This window comes from Onychomys torridus, chromosome 5 (assembly GCF_903995425.1).
Source record: "Onychomys torridus chromosome 5, mOncTor1.1, whole genome shotgun sequence".
NCBI lineage: Eukaryota > Metazoa > Chordata > Mammalia > Rodentia > Cricetidae > Onychomys > Onychomys torridus.
This window is the reverse complement of record NC_050447.1, coordinates 76,647,948-76,669,840: the sequence shown is the minus strand read 5'-3', so window position 1 is coordinate 76,669,840 and position 21,893 is coordinate 76,647,948. Positions and strand designations below refer to the sequence as shown.

At 42.3% G+C, this 21,893-nt stretch overlaps 1 protein-coding gene across 2 annotated transcripts in view; it reads left to right on the top strand.

Moving 5' to 3' along the window:
- The window catches only part of Nebl (nebulette), a 364,943-nt gene that overhangs the window by 133,918 nt on the left and 209,132 nt on the right, over positions 1-21,893 (top strand). For both annotated transcript variants that reach the window (XM_036186869.1, XM_036186870.1), the window contains exon 3: positions 15,297-15,381. In XM_036186869.1, coding sequence (XP_036042762.1) covers positions 15,297-15,381 — 85 coding nt within the window. The remainder of the gene's footprint in view (positions 1-15,296; positions 15,382-21,893) is intronic.

The window sequence follows — 21,893 nt, the reverse complement described above, 5'->3', positions numbered from 1 at the left end:
TTTAGAATATGGCTGTATGAGTTTTGACAAACATGTGGTTAAATGATCACCGTAGTCATGATCAATTGTAAAATACTCTCTCACGTGTGTGTGTGTGTGTGTGTGTGTGTGTGTGTGTGTGTGTGTGTGTGTAGAGGTCAAAGGGTGATATTGGGCTGTTGTGGGATGTCTTTCTATATGCTGTGAATATGTGTGGCTCCCATTGCATAATAAATAAAGCTGTTTTGGCCTATGGCAAGAAAGCTTACAGCCAGGCAGGAAATCCAAGCAGAGATACAGAGAGAAGAAGGGTGGAGTCGGGGGAGACAGTTGAGCTGCTGAAGGAGCAACAAGATGCCAGCAGACCAGTAATGCTACGGCCACGTAGCAACATATAGATGAATAGAAATGGGTTAATTTAAGATGAAAGAGCTAGCTAGCAAGAAGCTGAAGCCATAGGCCCCACAGTTTGCAATTAATATAAGCCTCTGTGTAATTATTTTATAAGTGGTTATGGGATTGCAGATGGGAGAGATTCTTCCAGACTACTGGGCAAGGCAGGACTGAAGAAACTTTCGCCTACACTGGGCATCTTCCTCGACTGCTTTTCCGTTTTACTTTTTGAGGCAGGGTCTCTCACTGAACTTGGGGTTCACTGATTCATGACACTGGCTGGCTAGTCATCCCCAGGGTTCACTATCTCAGCTTCCCTACTGTTGGGACAGGACACTGCTGTGCCAGGCTTTTACATGGGTGCTGGGGATAAAACTCAGGTCTTCTTGCATGTACAGCAGGCATTGTACTAGGTAAGCCACCTCTCCACCTCCTAGAATACTTTGTCACTCCTAGAAATTCTCTCTGTGGTTCCTATGTAATCCACCTGTCCCTCACCCCCACGTCCACACCATGTGAACCACTTGTTTCAACAAACGTATTTTTAAGTTTCACTTTTCTGGTTTTTTTTTTTTTTTTTTTTTGGTGTTTTGGTTTGCATTTTTCTTTTTAGTAATTTGTCTTTGCTGGTGTGAGCATTTCAGTGTTCAGCGAGAAGAACTGTAGTGGCCTCTTGAATGTTTTACTCAGTTCTTGCACATGTGCTGTTTATTTCAGAGGTGGTCATATTCCCTATACCCCCGTCTTTCTCTGTCCTCTTTACGTATTTGTGTTTCTCTTCTTGCTGCAGAATTTTCTTTATTGGGGTGGGGTAGGAGGGTCATTAGTATTTATTCAGTTTGGGGAATGAAGGATGGAGCAGCAAAGGTGATCTGGATAACTTGCTCTTCAGATGGTGTGCTATCAATGGGCTTCAAGAGGCAAATGGCTGGGAATGCAGGCAGGCAGCTTCCTGGGGCAGGATGGAGAACTCTCAGGTTCTTGGAACATACAAAACTAAAATGGAAGCAAGGAGGAGGGTTGTGCTTTGTGGATTAAGTACCCCCACTTCATGTCTGAACATCTCATGTGGGGTCTGTATGTCACCTCACAGCCCACCATTATTATCTCAGGCCCCTGATTAGGATACAGACACCACAGGTGGATTGCTTTCTTTCTTTAGAGATAATTAGCATGCAAGGGCTTCTCTTGTCAGCTGGCCGGGATGTGTTTCTTTTAATAGCCTGGTCACTGTCACCCTGGTGACATTTCTAGAGTCCTCTTCTGTCAGGCTTGTCCACCAATCTGATCCTATGTGATTGTATCTTTCTTTAGCCTTTACCTTCTACTTTCAATGCTTGTTATTCTTTTCAACAATGTCCCCTGTCTGCCTTTCTCTTCCCCATATACACATACATACATGTATGTGTGTGTGTGTAAGAGTTGAAAATGTACATTTAAAAATATCTCAGCTGGGTTTTGAATAGGAAGTGCTTGGCTTTGCCATTTGAGTTGGAAGCTAATACATAAGATGAGTTTTGAATGTAGTAAATATGTTTCTTTTGAAACACGTCACCTACTTCAAACCTTCCACAAAGCTTTTTTTTTTTTTTTTTTTTTTCCATGTCATTAACCTGCGATAAAAAAGGTTAAGTCTGGACATTTTTCTTCCTACCCTGGGGCACTGAACCCAGGAGAAGCATAATGACCTATTGAGTTTTAGTGTAATCATACAATCAATGCCAGGAGCAAGTGTGTTGAAAGAAGAACACATATACTTATAGTCAGATTCTGCCTTCAGTGTTAAGGCTTGAGTAGCTAGGGCTTGCGTAGTGAGTTGTGTGGAATAGATAAAAGAGAACAGTCAAGGGCACAGTAGTTAAGCCAGATTATAATAATCCGTTCATTTTCTTTAATGCATAGTGGTGCAAAAGATGCTGGGTTTGTTTTAATTTCCTCTTTTCTTCCTCTAGTTTGCTTACCGTGGAAAAGAATATTAAAATAAATTTAATACACAACTTTAGAAGCTGACAAGTTGAAGTGTGTTGGACAATTTCCCACATTCCCAAGGATCGTTCTCTAATTCTGTAGTGGAAGCAATAGTTAAGTAGGTTTTCATTTGTTAAAATATGTTTTTCTAGCCTGAAAAGTGAGGAAACAAGCCACTTACAAATTATGAAATAAGTGAGTTCTGTGAATCACAAAGAGGTGCATGCTGTGGTCGGGGATGTTTGTCAGCGGTCACCTGGATCACTGTGTCAGAGGAATGTTGGGTCCTTTCTGGACTCTATGCAGAGTGATGTGCCTGAGTGTGGTCAGTGGGGTATGTGCTCAGTAAAGATCACTCCAGCAGTAGTGTTTCTTCTTCTCCTCCTCCTCCTCCTCCTCCTCCTCCTCCTCCTCCTCCTCCTCTTTCTCCTCTTCTCTTCCTCCTCCTCCTTCTCCTCTTCTCCTCCTCCTCCTTCTCCTCTTCTCCTTCTCCTTCTCCTTCTCCTCTCCCTCCCCCTTCCCCTCCCTCCTCCCTCCCCTCTCCCTCTCCTCCTCCTGCTCCTCCTCCTCTTCCTCTTCTTCTCATTATCATTATTAATTGTTTCCCCCACACAATTGATTTGGCTAACTTTTGGCCACAAATTCATCTCTGAGACAGTAAGATGTTAATGGAAATGATGTAGCTGAAAGTAAAATTACATTGTTAGTTTTATGTAAGTGTCTTCTTAAAACTAGAATTTTTGATGATTTCTTCCCTTTTGCTTCTATTTTTCCTGTTAGTACTGTAGTTATTATTTGTAACAAATAGATATATACAAGAACATATTTTTTTTGCTTCTGATTGTTTTCTTACAAGCTTTGTTTTAATGTATTTTCAGACTGCAGTCATATCTCAGACTCTCAAGTCACAGAGCTGCAGATGCTTTTCTTGGCTACAGTCAACAGTACCTTTTGATTGATATCCCATACTCCCTTGTTTGTATGTTCCCATGATCAATATCAGCAACAATGTAGGAAATAGAGTCTCCCCCAGGAGCTCATATTTTTCCTCAACAACATGTAAGGGTGTGTATGTGTGTGTGTGTGTGTGTGTGTGTGTGTGTGTGTGTGTGTGTATGTGTATGTGACCATGCACAGTCACACATATTAATACCTTGCCTTTTCTGCCATAATTCAAAATCTCAGTGACAGGTTCCAATAGCTGATAAGCATTTCCCAGTGCGGTGGGTCAGGTTTACTGTGTAATCCCTTTGATAATGCCTTCCTTTCTGAATACACGAGGGGAGTTACAATGGAGGCCTGCTGCGCAATGAGATCAATAGGTGGCAAGTTGTTTGACCCTCCGAGCCAGACAGAGAATTTGGTGAATTGTTAGACAGGTTATTGACTGCCCTTTGGAGAGTCAGGGTTTGCATTCTCCAGCTCCTTTCAGCTGGGGCTTGTATTTCATGTATGAGGCCGCCATTATCATAATCCATTTTTCGCTTTCATGTTATCTATCAGCAGCTCTCATAAGCCTCCTTTTTGAAGGGCATTTCCCATTTGCTTGCTCTAATTCTTTTTTTTTTTTTTTAAATCATAAAATTGATGTTTTGTAACCAGCAACATTCTGTGTGAGTTGTTTATGGAGGTGCTGTGGGGAGGAAGATTAGTGATGGAATTAAGTATGAGATGATGGCTGTGGAAGGAGACAGATGAACAGACAGCCCATCAGTGCCATCGGAGGACACGGGAAAGAAGTACATTAAAGCCGAAGTTCCTGGGAAATGTTATGATAAGAATTATGTATCTTTAGATAATGTTGAGTAGTGCTAATGGTCCACCAACACATTCCTACTTCAGTGGCCATATTAGATAGATAGAAAGACGTCTATATTGACCATATATATTATTTTAAAATGCCTCTACCTATCAAATGGGGGGGATTATTCCATCATTATTCAAATTAGATTGTTGGTGGAAATGTGCAGAATGGTTGATGTGCTTATCACAAGAATCTTCTGAACTCCACATACATGCCAGGGTATACTTACATGCATTTAATCTGAGGACTTTATTTATACAGTTTTCCACACTTAGAAAAGAAAAACAAATGAGATTCTTTTTTCCAAGGTATTGGCAAAATTTCCTAAGAACTTTAGAAAAGTTGTATTTTATTTTTAATTATATGTGCTTGTGTATGTTTGAATGTGGGATAGTGCATGGAAGTGCACAATCCCATGGAGACCAGAAGAAGGCATGAGGTACCCTGGAGCTGGAGTTTAAAAACGTTGTGAGATGTTAGATGGGTGCTGGGGACCCATCCCAGGCCCTCTACAAGAGCAGTAACTGCTCTTAATTGCTTAGCCATCTCTTCAGCCCCAGAGCTTTAAAATAGGTGTGTGTATGGTTGTGTACATAGTGTCTGTGTGTGTGCACCTGTGTATGTGTGTGTGTTTAGTGTCTGTGTGTGTGTACCTCTGTGTATGTGTGTGTAGTGTCTGTGTGTGTTTAGAGTGTGTGTGCATAATGTATGCATATGTGTATAGTGTCTGTCTGTCTCTCTGCATGTAGTGTGTGCATGCATGTCTGCATGTATGTGTGTATAGTGTCTGTATGTATGTCTCTGTGTGTGCATAATGTGTGCGTATATAAGTGTATAGTGTCAGTGTATATGTATGTCTGCTTGTGTAGTGTATGTGTGTAATGTGTGCACGTGTGTATGTAAGTGTGAAGTGTCTGTATGTATGTGTATGAGTATGTGACAGCATGTATGTGGAGTTCAGATATCAACATATCTGGGAGTTGGTAGGTACTCTTCTACATTGTTTGAGACCAGGTCTCTTATTTACCTCCACAGACAGCAGGAGAGCTGACCTGGGAACTTCTGGAGCTTCCCTTGTCTTTGCCTTCCCTCTGACTATTGTGCTGAAATTATGCTTCTTACACAGGTTCTGAATATCCAAACTCAGGTCCTCGCATTGACAGGCAAGCACTATGTCCTCTGAGCCATCTCCTCAGCTCATCCCAGGAACAGTTGTTGTTTGTAAGGAGGAAAAACCTATGGGTTTTCCAATCTTTCAAATAATGTCCTTTATGGTTCTCAAATTAACAAAGTCTATTGGATGCAAGGACCATGCTTACACACCCTGAAGAATGGAAGACTGGAGGTCTAAATGCACACACATGCTCTGATCTTGGAGGACAAGTGAAGGAAGCCCCGGGCTTGCCTTTGAAGGTTCAGACTTCTCAGTTTGGGCTGGTGGTATGAGAGACAGTGAGAAGCTTTTGCAGAGGCCGCACACCCTGGTGCTTTCTCTTCCTGCTGCGGCAGCTCAGAGCTGGCTTGTGTTCCGCTCTTCTAGGCATCAGAGAGGCCTTCCTTAAACAAATCTGTTCACATTTTTGTTTTCTGGAGAACACAGCACTGAGTAGATGTAAACTCACTGGTTCATGTTTCTGCCTGAAGTTGCTCCATCTTCCACACTTCCTGGGCCTCCCATCCCTTTGTGAGTGGGTACAGTTTCTGTTTGGCCTCCGTGGCTCTGCAGGCACCTGCTGCTCTCCTGCTGTCTTTATTCCACGGGTTTCCTGTGCTAGTGGAGGCTCTGGCTCAGCGTGGCTCCTTCTGGAGGCAGCGCCAGTGCCAGTTGCCTTTTCACGGTCATCGTGGGATTCCTGGTCCCTCTCTGTCTTAGCCTTGTTTTCTTTCACGATCTCTGTTCATTTCCCCCTGCCTCCCGTTCCTAGGATTCACTCCAGGTTCCCACCACTACCTTTCCTCACTACATCTGGGTGTGAATACAGACACAGACATCCTTAGTGAGGCACAGGACAGAACCTATGCTGACTCCTCCCACAGGGCACACTGTCACCATGCAGAACCTACCCGAAGGAGCTGTTGAAAGCTGTGTGATAGCTGCTGCTACACACTGGAGAGTCATTTCTGCTCAGACACCCTTTTTGATTGGCAAGTGCCACGATATGTTAGGGTTTCATAGTCCCTTCCCTTTTGTGGTGCTGGGTATCAAACTCAGGGTGTGTCATATGCTAAGCAAATGGTCTACCACGGAATTATACCCTGAGTCCCTGAGGCTACATATTTTGAATGCTACATGCCTGGGATTATCATGAGTTCTGTATTTCCCATGTTGGATATCTCTGTTCATTTTGTATTTGCTTGCTTGACCTAGTAATAATTGAGGGAATTATGTTGAAATTGTTCTCTGTTGGTGAGTATGCCAATTTCCATTGCCTTATTAACTTTACATTCTCTCCTTTGTCGTACATGTGTTCACAGATATTTATGCGTTGGAGGTTAATATTAGGCTTATTCCAGTTAAGATTTACTTTTGTTGGTGAATTCAATCTTTATCACTGTGTAATGCCTATATATATATATATATATATATATATATATATATATATATACTCAGTAACTTTTATTCTTACCAATAATTTTGTTTTATATTAGTGTAGCTGTTTCATGGTAGGATGAAAAATATAAAGTAATAGACTTTTATCTGGCAACCATTTCCCGATTACATTTTTATGATTATTGAATTATTTTTCTCAACTTCTAAATTTCTAGCTGACCTGTTTATTTGTTGCAGCTTCTTCCTTCTGTCCTCATTAAAAAGATTGTATTGAATAAGACTTTTGATACTTTAAAATTTTTACATTTTTTCAGTTTCATGAAATTTGAATTTATGTAGGATAATTCCATTCCTGATGGCTACACATAAAGTTTTATCACATGTATTTAAGCAAAATCTGAAACTCAATAATATTCTAATTCTTCTTATGAAGGACCTTAGAATACTTTAATTGTCTAGTACTTTAGATTCATCTTAGAAAGTTCTCAGATGGTTGACATTGTTCTTGTTCTGTGCACTGTATGCCTGTGTGTGTGTGTGGGCACACGTATATCTCCATGTACATGTGGACATACTGTGTGCCTGTGTGTCTATGTGGACATAGTGTGTGTCTGTGCATTCATGTGGACACACTATGCACATTTACACTTACATGCATAACCACTTTTTGGTATTGTCCTTTCAAATTATTTTCTTTCTTTCTGAAATGTCTCCTTACTAAGTGGCCTCCTAAGTGATCTAAGAGTTTGTTTATTTAAAATGGGTTACTTTCCTATCTTTAAAGGCAATTTTGAGTGATAGAAATTATGGCTATAAAATATAATTATTCATATTTGAGGAAAATATTCAAAATTACATATAAACCCCTGTCATCTTTCTACATCCAGAAGCAGTTGTTTTTGTCCATTGCTAACATTATCCCTTGGTGGAGCCACTGAGAGCATGAAAGATGGTCTAGGGTGGGGTCACTCCCATAACTCAGAAGAGTAGAGATGAGAAGTCAACTTAGTAGTACAGATCATAACATTTACTTTTAAAAATGTTCTTAAGAATTAAAGTTGTGGGCTGGAGAGATGGCTCAGAGGTTAAAAGCACCGACTGGTCTTCCAGAGGTCCTGAGTTCAATTCCCAGCACCCATATGGTGGCTCACAACCATCTGTAGTGAGTTCTGGCACCCTCTTCTATGTACAATAACAAACAAACAAACAAATAAATAAATAGAAGAATTAAAGTTGAATTTTTTAAAAAATAGTAGATACCATTTCAAAAGATGTTAAGATGCTTTTTTTCATGAAGAATATCTTGCCAGGCACAAAGGATCTATGTCAGTGGTCATTAAGACCATCCTCTGGTCCCATCATTGTTTTTAGGAGGCCTCCCAGGACCCAACATATGTATGTTCTTTAAAGCTATGGTCTGTTCTGAACATATCATAGTCACAGTCTATCAAAGAGAAAAAAACATGGGAGATTCCCAGGGGAAGCAAGCTGGGAGCTTTTAAGGCCTTCTCCTGGCAAAGTCACCAGCAACCCTTAGCTCCCCAAGGATGAGTTGTGGCAACCCATGGCTCATCTTGATGGTCAACTTGTTTGGACTGAGAAGCTCCCAGGAGTTTAGTAAAGTGCACCCTTGGTTGTGGTCATAAGGTGTTTCCAGAAAGGACTGACTAAGGGTGGGGAAGACATCTTGTGAGTAGCACCATCCTATAGGCTGGAGTTCCAAGTGGAATAAAGAGTGAAAAAAAAAAGACAAAGTCTGTGAGTGCAGGCATTCTCTCTGCTTCCTGGCCATGATGATGTGAACTGCTTGGTACTGCTATGCCTCCTTGTCATGATGGACTGAGACTTATGAACTTACGAGTCAAAATAAATCTTTCTCCCTTTAAACTCACCAGTATTTGTCATATTGATGAAAGTCTTATTAACCCACTGGTCAAATGTTGCTTACCAGGAGAAGCTCAGTAGATACTCTGTGCCTAGGATTCTTACTGGGGATCTAGATATGTAAAATGAGGTTTCTCAACTGTGGCATATTGGTATTTTTGACAGGAGAAGTTCTGTTTTGGGAAGTGGGGCTGACCAGCATCCCATAGGATGTTCTGCAATATTCTTGACTTCTACTCACTAGATGCTGGTTGTTTGCTTCTCCACTGGGACAGCCCGAATGCTCCAGATGCTGCATGTTGCTAACTGTCCTTGGAGGATGGTGCTTGAGAACCACTGAATTAAAGCATAGGTTTCACCTTAACCTCAAACAGAAGGATCTTAGGTTTGTAAATCCAAGTGGGCTACTATTGTCTCACATGCACAGCACCTTTCAATTTCTAAATCTTTGTCATGTGATTCTGGCAGCAACCTCATAGATGGGCAGGAATGTGTGCTCCCCTCATACAGAGGAAAGCGATGACACACAGAGGTGTAAAGCCTCTCTGTGGCAGAGCAAAGAGAGAAGAGTGGTAGTAACATGAGCACTGTTGGCAGTAGACATGCGGTTGAAAACTCTCTATGACTCCTGCCATTATTTGAAATGATTGTGTGACTATGATCCTCCAGCCCTCACACTCTTTCATTCTTCTCTTCCATGATGTTCCCTGAGCCTTAGGTGTAGGGATCATGTTATAGGTGTATCAGCTGAAGCTAGGGACCTCGCAGTCAGTTGTTCTCCTCCTTTTGACCAGTTGTAGATTTCTGTAATGGTCTCCATCTGCTGCCAAAATAAAATTCTCTGGTGAGGCATGGATGCTATACTTAACTGCGTGTATGAGGATAAATACTTATAATGCAGTTGGAAATCATACTGATTTAGGAAAGGAGCAGAAATAGGTCCTCCTCTAGGGTTCATGACCTCACCAGCTATAGGTAGCTGACTAGATTTCCAGCATGAGGCATGACTTTCTCCCTCTTGAGCAGGTCTCAAGTCCAGTTAGACAGACGTTGGTTGCCTCCAAGATATCAGTGTCACTATTGCACCCTTGGGGAACTCTTGTCATGCTGTTCATTGTTGTGGTTCTTATTTTAACAATTTGGCTCTTGCTTCTCTTAGAGCATCCAGTTTACACACCCTGTGCTCTTTATCCCAGGTTCTCATTTCTAATACTGCAAGGACAAAAACCTTCTTCCTATAAGCTTGGTAAATATTACCCTAGCAGGACATTAATTTGGGGAAGACCTTTTCGTGACCACTTAAAGACACTACACTGAAGGATCTAGGATGAGTTGTGTGCCATCACTACCCTTACCCACTGGAATGCTTCTTCATTTCTCTCTTCTGGGCTCTCATCAAGCTCTACTGTCCTCTTAGTTTATTTTGTGTCTGGCTTTCTTTTCTTCTGTAGTAGAGCTAGATGGATGGGGGGAAGCTGGGAGATGAGACTCTAGCTTCAGAGAAGATTGTCAGGTTAATTCAGATGGATGTTACTATTTGGACCTTGAGGAACCCAGCATTTGACAAGATTTTCAGACCTAGCCAGTATGGAAGAATTAATGAGGCTTCTCTGACTTTGTAAACACCACTTAATACAATGCACACAGTGCTACCATCTCTGTAATTACACTTATTTCTTCTGAGCCTTATGGTTTCAACTCATGAGGTTCTTCCATGTTTTCTTGATAGACATTTTTATTTGAAGACCATAATCTCTTGAATTTGCTGGCTCTATGACTTGAATTGTCAAATGCACAGGTTTAATTTTGTGTTAGTACCCATGACTTGTGATAGACCTTTCTGACATGAATACTTCTTTCCCTCAATATTGATTAGTTTGGTTCTAAGACTAAACTAGGGGGCTGGAGGGAGAGCTTAGTCAATAAAATGCTTGCTGTGAAAGTGTAAGGACCTGAGATGATTACCCTGTGCCTGTGTTTAAAAAAAAAAGCTGTGTGTAGTTGTGTGGGTTTGTAATCCCAATGCTACATGGATGGATACAGGATTCCTGGGGCTCACTGGCCAGCTAGTCTAGGCTAATTCGTGAGACCCAGAACAATGAGAGATCCTGTGCCAAAGAACTAAATGGACACCTGAGGCTATCCTCTGGCTTCCACCACCATATGCACACATTTGCAGATGCATAAACACACATATGCACACCCTATACTTACATATATGCATGTACAGACAAATAAATAAGTAAATAAATAAAGTAAATTGGGCTTTCCTTTCCACACTGAGATTTTGGATAATTTCATTTTGTCACAGTCTTTAAAGAAAGTTATATATAGATTAACCTACTATGAAAAAAAATCATTGAATGGCAGGATTGAAAAGGATATTGGAAAAAGTGTGATGTCTTGGCATCTTTTTATAGTTGTAAATATAACTGTAACTTTGCACAACCTGTCAGTAAGTCTGCTGTTTTGTAATCAGGTTAGCAAACTGTGTCTTCTAAAAAAACCCCACATTTTCAGTTGTTTTTGAACCCTCTTTTTTAAATAGGACTTCATATGTGCTGCTAAGATCAGAAGTTGTATAGAAGTGATGTTTTTCTATATGCATATATTTTAAGAGTTCAGATCCATTACATTTTCTCATTATGAAGTCCAGTGGTAAGAAGAGGTGATTTTTATGAAATGATACTTCAGAATTAGAACTCTGAGAGGCGAGTGAAATTGCATGGTACCCAATAGAAATAATTTTTTGTCTTACGAATAGGACACTTGAGTACATGCAGGAAGGCAGTTTGTAAAAACATTAGTGTGTTCTTGAAAATCTCATGTGATTTTTCACTTGTACATGATTGGCAGATGAAAAGTTGCCTCATAAAGAGCGTCTCCCCACCCTAAATGAGTTTACCTGCATGTGGGTACAGTTGGGGCTGAGCGGGTTAACGGCTTCACAGTACATGTGAGAATGCCTTCCAATTACAGTTTCAAAAACAAGATAGCATGCAGATTTTTTGAATGAAACAAAGTGGAACCCTGCAGATAACTATGAAACTTTAATATTATACATTAATATTATACATTTAATAGAATACATTTTGGGAAAAATCTTGCTAAATTATATCACAGTTTGTAAGTATGACAATCTACACTTGCTACATTTAAAGTCTAGTGAAGTTCCAGTTTTAATCCATAGCCTAGTGGAGCTGGCTGTTCATCTTGACCTGTCTGTTGCCTGGAGCACAGTGCCCAAGTTGTCCTTAGAAAGGTCTGGTGCCCAGGGAGTCTCCGCAGGAGACTCAGCAGGAGCAGATAACATCTTATCTATGGCAGATACTTACTATACAGTCAATGAATGTACTGATCACCATCATGACTGTGTTTTTTCTTAGTCTGAGTTAGAAGAAGGGAAGATGACCCTAGGGACTCAGGGCCATGTGAGAAATGATGTCTTGACATATCAGTTCAGGAAAAGCACAGTGAACTTGAGCCATTTAGGTCAACTGTCTGTGTAAACTTTAAAGAATGACTTTATTATATCATGATCTGACATCAATACAGCTCCAAACTGTCATGGAAAAAATATAAATTTGATTAGTATGTGTTCAGAGAAAGCAAGAAAAATGTAAAGGTTTTTGAAGAATGTTAACAAAAAATAGTTAAAGTGATTCTAATAGTTATGAGGTTAACTGCAGTTTCCTGAGACAGTGACTGTAGCTGGAGTATTTCTCTCTGGGCCCCGCCAAGCCCCTGTAGTCCCACAACTCACTTATAAAATAATCACTCAGAAGTTCATATTAATTAAACTGTTTGGCCATTCATTCAGGCTAACTATTGACTAGCTCTTACACTCAAACTCAGCCCATTTCTATTAATCTATACCTGGCCACGTGGCTCATGGCTTACTGGTAATTTACATCTTGCTACTCATCATGGCACTGGCAGCATCTCCTGACTCAGCCTTCTTCCACCCAGCATTCTCCTCTTTCCTTGTCCCGCCTACTCTATCCTTCCTGCCTGGCTACTGGTCAATCAGCATTTTATTTATCAATCAATCATAGCAACATATATTCACAGCATACAGGACATCCCACAGCAAGTGACTCTGTGGGATGTTAAATTATTGGAGGATGCTAGACAGATGAATATATGTGTGTGTGTGTGTGTGTGTGTGTGTGTGTGTGTGTGTGTGTGTGTTCCCACAATATATTTACTGCACAAGGTTGCAAAATACTTAATATTTATTTCCTGAGTGCTAATGCACATTGAATAGGTTCTAGAGAGTTTATTTGTGCTAACACAGGATTACTCCATCAGTGTTCTCCCAGCAAGCCAGGGACAGGGATGTAAAAAGAACCTTCTGCAAGGAAAGTAGACTTTAAAACCATGAGGCATGAAAGAGTTGGAGAAACCACAAAAGGTGACACAGGTGAATGTGAAGAAAGAAGGGGCCAGGGAGGTGGGAAGAAGAATGTCTTTTGAGGAGCAGGTCCCAGCTTCATGGATTTTGAGCTGATGGAGCCACATTAGCTAGGCGTGTCCTGTATGTTTCCGCTGAGTATTTGTGTTAGGAGTGGAGAGGACCACATCCCTGAGCCAATGTTTGTTCACCTACATGAAGGGAGGAAATATCATTTCCCTACTACCTGAAGGTCACATTGTAAGGCAAGCTTCATGTTTATCCAAGTGTGACAAAATGTGTCTACATCACATGCCAGGCCAAACTTTTCCTGTGGCCCACCTTGATCTTAGGCTTGGCTGTTTTCTCTCCATTCCTCCATTTCTTCTGTATGGAATATTTATCATATTTGTCTTTAATTGACACATAACAATTTTATACACACACACACACACACACACACACATATATATATATATATATGTACAAAATGGCCTTTCTGTACATGTGTACAATGTATAACAATCAGTTCAGGGTCATTGGCATATCTCTAATACACACAGATATATCATTTCTTTGTGTTGGGAACAGCCCAAGTCCTCTCTACTAGTTCTTTTGAAAGAGCTAATTAATCATTGTCAATCAGCCACCCTACGATGCTGGAGAGCATTAGAAGTTACTCTGCTGACTGTGTCCCTCACTCATTGTCCCCCCTCCCCCGCCCCACTCCCTGCTCCCCCAAGCAAGTATTTACTGAGCTCATGTTGTGAACCAGGCACCAGCAGGGTTGGAGATCATGCCAGGAATGTACTCTGACAAGGGGAGGATAGCCAGTTCTTGCTGCCACAGAACTTTCGTCAGAGGGGTTAGGGAAGGCTGGTCAGAAAACATGAATGAGGATGGGAAGCACTATAAGGAGGGGAGGAATGTCTATCCAGAGTGCTCTTACCCATCTTGGGAGGCTGGGAGTGCTTCCCAGAGAGGAGTGCTTCCTAAGGCAGGACCCTAAAGATAATCACGGTTTTCAAGGGAAGTGGAGTGGGAAGCAGATAGATGTTCCAGGCAAGAGGAATAGCATTTCCAAGGGAGATGGGACCAAGAAGTGTGAACTCTGAGGATGGAAGTGGTCCCCTTGGCCAGATCATAGAATGAGTGAGAGCTCTGGAGAGGGTTGGACATAGGGGCCTTGGAGGACAGGAGCCTGGACTTTATTCTAAGATAAGTGGGACACTATGGCACCGGTGCAAGGTTTTACTTGACATTGGAACCAGATTTGCATCTGCACCATTTATTTCAGCAATTCAGATAGGAGGGATAAGACCAGCAAGTATTGAATCACATGTTGGTTAATGTATGAGATGTTAAGGTTACCCCAAGATACCCAACTTATTCATTTCAGTCCCAATAGAAACGAGGAAACAGAAAACAGAGGAGGCATTTGTTCTAGGGATGGGAGGGATGATGAACAGCTGATTCTCAGGCTGACTGAGTGTGTGGTGGATGTGGGATGTTCAAAGGGAAATGCCGCTGGATCTGAAAACTGGGTTGAAAAGAAACCAGTGACTAGCAGGTCCTAAAAGCTGTAGGTAGTGGTGTGGACTGAGCAGAGGACAGCCTGTGTGAGGTGCCTGAGGTGGGCTACATGGAAGAAGATCTGACAGGACAGAGAGAAGGAGGAACCAGGGGGGGAAGCAGCCAGACTGGGCTGGGTGAGGACACGGAAGGTGAGAAAGAGCACATTTCAAAATAGAGGGACGGCTAAGCAGCAAGAGGACTTAAAATACCTACTAGATGTTTCCATGGGAAGTCATGGAGACTTCGGTGAGATAAGCTTCTAGAAATCAACTTTAGGCCTGGTGTACAGTTGAGCTGAGAGTTGGAGAGGAGATGACCCACTACAGAGAGGTGAAGCCACTTCTAAAGGAACTTTGGCTGTAGGTGAGAAGGACAGCCCACATGTTAGAGTAATGGGTGGGATGAAGTCAAGCACAATGAAAGTCAGGAGAGTTTCGAGCATGATCTGGTTCTTGATATGAGGATCTAACAGAACAGGGTTGGAGCTTTAAGTTTTGGGTCAGAGAGAAAAAACAACAACAAAAAACCCCCAAAAAAACAAACAAACAAACAACAAAAAAAAAAAAAAAAAAAAAAACAGCGACAGAGGGCCATGAGAAACGGATATGGAGTAATGACAGACATGATCTTAGCCAAGGGTACCAGTCCCTCTTCAAGTGTGGCAGGAGGAAAGGGTGAAATAATTGGTTTTAAAGCATCGCTTTATAGCATTTATTTTCATTGTGTTCTTTAAAAATGTTTCTTCACAGACACTATCCAAAGCAGTCCTTCACCACGGTGGCGGATACACCCGAAAACCTCCGTCTGAAGCAGCAGAGTGAACTGCAGAGTCAGGTAACATGCAGGAGGCCTGCTGTGTGATGCCGGTACTAAAGAGGATCCTTAAGCCATTGTTCTGAGAACGTTGTCATTGTGTGGTGCATGCTGGTCCCCAGCGGGCATGGAGACTGGCAGCAGGCCTGTCTGGGCACTCTGGGCGGAAGTACTGAACATGTGTATTGCTTGTACTCTTGGATCATCCCGATAGTCCCAGTTTTGTTATTCACATGGGACTAGGGCAAGTAAATGACTTCTGGTCAGAGTAAATGTTTTCCAACAATATTGATTTATGTGGTCCTAAATATTTGAAAACATTTTGTAAATAGCTTTCCCATACTGCATATGTGGGGGGAAACACAAGGTGCTAACTTGACCCGATTGCATTTCATGTGGGGCTCACACCCTGTCTGTGGATCTCACACCAGCGTCGAGCTTTGTTTGCATCCTGTCACTTTATTCATAGTTTTTCATATGTCACATTGACAGCATGAACAAAGATTAGAACACCACAATTGGCTCCCAGTCAACCATTTTAGATGCCAACTTGCCTTCAATATGTTGTAGCACTTGGGCTAGGACTAAGGTTTTGAGTGGTAGAGCTTTCCACGGGGACACCCAATTTCAGTGCAAGACGCAGGACACTCTTTCAAAGACATTACCTTAACTGACGTGGTAGAGGAGGACGCAACTTCTTGGAAGATTATTGGTCAAAGATGTAGTAAAAACTGCACCTTGGAGGGAGGGAGGAGGGAAGAGGGAGGAGAGAAGTGGCAAGAAAGGGCTGTAGGCCCTTTGAGCTGTTCTTTAGTTGCGGCCTTGGGTCAGCTGCCCAGGTTCTTTGTGCTTCTGTGAAACAAGACGATCTGCCTGGTGTGTCTGTCAGGAGGCAGCTGCAAGTATCTGAGTTAGGGAGAATGAACTCAGCCTGCCACAAAGCCACACGTTCCTTTGTAGTTTTGCTCTTCCAAAGCTGTGCCTATGGTAGGGAACTGATGGGTACTGGCTCATCAGCTGAGCTGAAGGCGCCCACAACGGATTACCATGCCCAAAGGGAGTTGTATGCCTAAGAAAGACAGAGTCATTGTACTATGAGATTCCTGCTCAGTCTTCAAGGCCCCATTCACACCCAGTAAGGAAAGGGTTAAAACATTTTTTAAAAGTTAAAAAAAAAAGTTCGTGAAAGTTTATGGCAATGTTCTGGAGAGTCCTTGCTATAAAAAGGGAAAAGGAGAAGTTGTAAAGAAGAGAGGTAGTTAATGAATAATCTTTGAAAATGTCAGTCTGGAGTTCTGTCCAAGAGCTGACAGTTCCCTAAGGTGAGATTATGTCCACTGTGGTTTATCCTCTCGTGGTGGGAGTTTGTGATTGCCTTCAGTCTCTTTCTGTGGGGCTTGGAACCATTTCTCAGCCCATTTGACGACAGGAATAGAGCTCAAAGAAGAATTCATTGTTGGTTAATGCCGTGAAAATTGGTTGGGAGCTAGTGTATGATTTGTGTAAAATGCCAGTCCTGGTGTGCTAAGCCATTAATTTCAAAATTGGGCACTGGCCAAGGAAAGATGCTGTTTGTATTGGTAAAGACATCTCTGCTTTACATTCCAGAGAACTCATGTCCAGCCCCTTTACATCACCACGCCTTTCTTCTTTCCAAGTTAGGGGTCATCAGATAATCATAGAGAATTGGGAAGAGGCAGGGTGCTGCAGAAGCTCTCAGGAATTCACAGGGATGACTCACCCTGGACTTCTGGCAGTGATTGAGGGGGTGCCTGGACTGATCTACTCTGGTGACCAGTCTAGTGAATACCCTAACTGTCATCATAGAGCCTTTATCCAGTGACTGATGGAGGTGGATGCAGGGATCCACGGCTGGGCGCCAGGCTGAGCTCTGGGAATCCAATCCATTAGAGAGAGGACAAGATTCCGTTCTGTTCTGTGGGAGACATCGAGGCCACAATAGGAAGTCGTGCAGAGATGACTGGCCACACTGGTGGAGACCCATGAACTGTGTGGATTAATGGCTGTGGAGCCCCCATGGGACTAGACTAGGCCCTCTGGATAAGGGAGACAGCTGTTTAGCTTGAACTGTTTGGGAGACACCTGGGCAGGGAGATTGGGATCCATCCCTGGTATGTGGGCAGGCCCTATGCCTATGGTGTGGCACCTTGCACAGCCTTGGTGGCCGAGAGGGGCTTGGACCTGCCTTGGCTAGGTGTGCTGGGCTCTGCCGACTCCCCATGGGAGACCCTGATTTGGAGGATGTGGGGATGGGGGTGGCTTGGGAAGGAGGGCTGGGGAGTGGGAGGTGGGAGGAAGTGGGATCTGTGGGTGGTATGTAGGGTGAGTAGAAAATTTCTTAATTAAAAAAAAATAAGAAAGAAAAAGAGCCACTATAGGGCAATCAAAGCTTACAAAATCCTTAGAAATCTGCATTATGAGCTACAGCTTGGGGCTGTCTCAAGTGAACCTCAGGGCTTTCAATAGAAATCTCGGTAAGGTTAGAACTTTGGAGTACAATGGTTACCCCTTACCCATAGGGGAATGCTCCAAGATTTCCCTGTGGGTTCCTGAAACCCAGGCTCGTACTGAGCCCTATAGATATACTACATAATAAGCACACCTATGATAAAGTTTAGTTTATAACTGAGTACAGGAAGAGATTAATAGTCAGAATTACATAACTAATAAAAAGTATAAATATGACAGTGAAAAAAATCATAAAGAATTAGTTCAAACATATCAGAAAACAGAAATAAGTCCACCAATCAAATGCTGTTTCTTGCCTGTTGCACACCCTGGTTCCGCAGGAAATTTACTTAACCCTCTCCTCACTAAGCCTACAGAGCCTGTGAGAACAGAGGACCAGCACACATGTGGATTGACTAAGTCTAATTAACAATATAGACTCAGAAAGAGGGATCTGTGTGGATTGGATGGAAGAGAGTTTCATGCTCATGATTGGGTGTGAATGGAGGTCTTGAAGGCTGAGTAGGAATCTCATAGCAATACTGTCTTTCATTAATACACAGCTCCCTTTGGGCATGGTGATCAGTTGTGGGAGCCTTCAGCTCAGCTGATGAGCCAGTACCCATTAGTTCCCTACAACATGCATGGCTCTGGAAACACAAATGGAAAAGGAGCGTGCGGCTTTGTGGAAAGCTGATCCCCACCCCCCCAAATGTAGCAAGTTGCAGACTTTGGAAGCAGCATGAACAGATGCTGCCAAGTGGGTAGGACAAAATCTAACAGATACATGCACAAGGGGCTGTGAGATCCCAGGCAGTGACCAGCTGAAGGCATCAGATTCTCTGTAAGATTTCATGAAACTACGATCTTCTCTTGAAAGAAAGGGTGGCGTCCTATCAAACAGACAATGTGTAAAGTTCACCTCCGTTCAGGAACCACAAACCCGTTTCCTGCTATGTACAAGGAATTGGGAAGTGGGTCACAGATATAAAGTCACTGTCTTCATCAACAACATCCTTTCTGTTTTCCAAACATGTAACTGCAAACCTTTTATTACCTTTTAAACAGTCCTCTGAGATAGGCATTTGTAGTTTCTCTTATTTGAGTGAAACATCTTGTAGAGGATTTAAATAACTTGACCTTCTAAGCTTACCTAATAAGGGGTCAGACTTAGAACTCAACCTGGATCCGTGTGCTCCTAAAGTCATACCATGTACCCTAGTCCTGTTGCTCTGAGGGTGCCTAGAGAACATGTACAAGCAAACCATTGCTGTGTGAGGGGTGCACAGTGCATGTAAATGAGGAACTATGTATGCAGTAGAAGTAGGAAGAGATCCTTAGGATTTTATCTGAGAGGTTACATTTCTGTTAACGGTGCATCCACTTTTGCAAAACAGTAGGAAGATACCTTCTTTAATTGTGATACTTAGTAATGGAATTTTTGATCTAATTTTAACTTATTAAATGATTTGATTCTGCAACAGACCATTTCCTTAGAGTCTTGATCTCTAGATTTTTAAACAACTCACCAGGTTGGGAGGGAGATTGACTATTAATCTCTTGTATACTTATTTTGGCAACTTTTTATGTTACCTGAATTAAATAGATTCATAGCTCTGAGTCTTCAAATTCTGAAATCTTTTAGACTTGTTTGCCTAATATTGGTTACTTTCAGTTCATTAGCTGATTTATCAAGTGAGAAAAAAAATGCAAAGAACAATGGAATTGATTTTTTTCAGTCCCATCTAGGCAGTTATTAATAGCTGTATGTCATTATCTCTTTACATTTTATCTCTCTTTTCTTTCCCTCCCCACGGTTTTCTGGAGAATTGTAAACGCTGGCAGTGGCATTTTTAACTACCACTCCATCCCCTCAAGCGTGTATGGGCTCTATAGGTGCCAAGTTGTCATTAGAAAGCGAAATCAAATGCTGGGAAGCAAACAAACACACCAGGAGTAGTAGCTCTGGGAACTGCAAAGCAGTGGCTCACTGGCGTTAACTAACTTGTATACAACTGGGGGACATCTACTTGGCCAGCCACAGACCATGGTGGATGTAGACTGCCCTGGAACCTGCCTTTCAAGAGGAAGAGAGCAAAGGAAAGCCCTTTTTATCACCACTAGCTCCCCTTTTTATCAGACTTCACAAGATGAACTACTTCAAAGAAATCACATCAGTGGTGCTTACGAACCCCCACTGGCCTGGGTAGACCATTTGACAAGGAGAAAAAGTGGAACTCTCTCTTCAGTGGTTAGCATTATAATTCACCTGTGGGGCATCAGGCTTTTATAGCTCACCCAGGGATCAACATAATAGCTTTTCTTCTTTTTATGGTAAAAAAGTGAGCTCTGGCTTCCTGAGAGATGGTTTAGTGGGTAAAGGCACTTGCCACCAAGCCCAAGGACATGAGTTCAATCCCTGGGTTCAAGTGCTTCAAGTTATCTTTTGTCTTCCATATGTATGTCATGACATGTGTGTACATGAGCATACACACACACACACACACACACACACACACACACACACACACAAAATATAATAAAAAATTTAAAGAGAAATTGAGCCTTGACTTCCACAGACCCAACTTACAAACAAAAGTTGGAAACCAAACGTGTAACTTGGAGAAACCTTAAACGTTTAAGACAGCTAGCCAGATGAAAAGCTCTTGGAGTACCCTGAGCTTACTATTTTAATATTCTGTTATAGGATATGTCTATCTTTCCAGGCTAGGTGGTCCACACTCTTTTTGAGAAAGAACATGCTCAAATATTATCAGTTCTCTGGGTCAGGAGCCTTTAGACTTTTCTTATGGCCAGGGAAATGATTCTTTAAACAATTATTCAGTGGAGGTTCACCTCTGTCCCATTGGAAAAAGAACAAAATGAGGCTGTGTACCCAAGGCCAGGTAGGGACAAACTCCCACTTCCTTCTAATTCCCACTTCTCTTTACTTTCCCACTTCCAGGGCTTTTGGGGACCATGAGCTTTAGAGGGCACAACTTTGAAAGCTACTACTGAAAATGAAGATGAGATGTCAGTAGCTTCCCCATTTCCGTGCAGATAGTAACAGCTCAGCTCTTTCCAACCCTGTTGGAAGCAACAGGGATTGGGCCTCGCCATGTTCTTTAATGGAGTATATGTAATTTATGATTATGGATCCCATAACAGATTAAGGATGATTATGATCTGGATACAGCTCATTCTGAGGCCTGAGACTTCACTTTGTACTGCTTGGTGGTTCTGTTTTAATCTCTCAAGGTTTTGCAGAGTCACAGCGGGTAGCTTGTGATAGCAGTCAGGGTTAGGAAGGGGCATGATGGTTTTCACAGGGAACCTAATAAACATCTTTGTGAACATAATGGAGATGTGTTCAACAGAAGCCTCAGGGGTCTCGCAAAAGTAGTATTGTGGTACATTTGTCTTTCTCTGGCTCGCCCCCACAGCCTTCTTGTACATCTTCACTCCATATTCCATTTCTAGAGGGTCTTCTTCAGCTACTGGCCATCTAAACACCTAAGGGAGTGTTAGTGATTACCCGACACAAGACCTCTCTCCAGGGACAGTTGCATTTTGAAAGCCATTCACTGGGCTCTGGGGAAGTGACTCAATGGCAGAGTGTTTGCCAGATAGTCCTCAGGCTCTGAGCCTCACCCCAAGTGCTGCTTTTCTTTCTAAGGAAAAGTAGTAATTGTGACATGACCTTTAGAGACAGTTGAGGTTATTTTACTGATATCATTATATTTTATGTCTGTGTGCATGCATTTATGTGTGCAGATACGCTTGCCTGTTCTTGTGCATGTGGAGACCCGAGGTCTCCTCTGGTGCTCTGTACCTTGCTGACTGATTGATTGTGATAGGCTCTCTCATTGAACCTGAAGTTCATTGTTTCAACAAGCTCCTGGGACTGCCTTTCTCTGACTCCTAGAGCTGGGGTTACAGACATGTGCTGCTGTGTTTACCTTTTACCTGAGTACTGGGAATATGAACTCAGGTCCCCATGCTTGTACAACTATCACTTTTTTCACCGAGCCATCTCTCCTGCCCTTCAATGGTTATGTCTATTA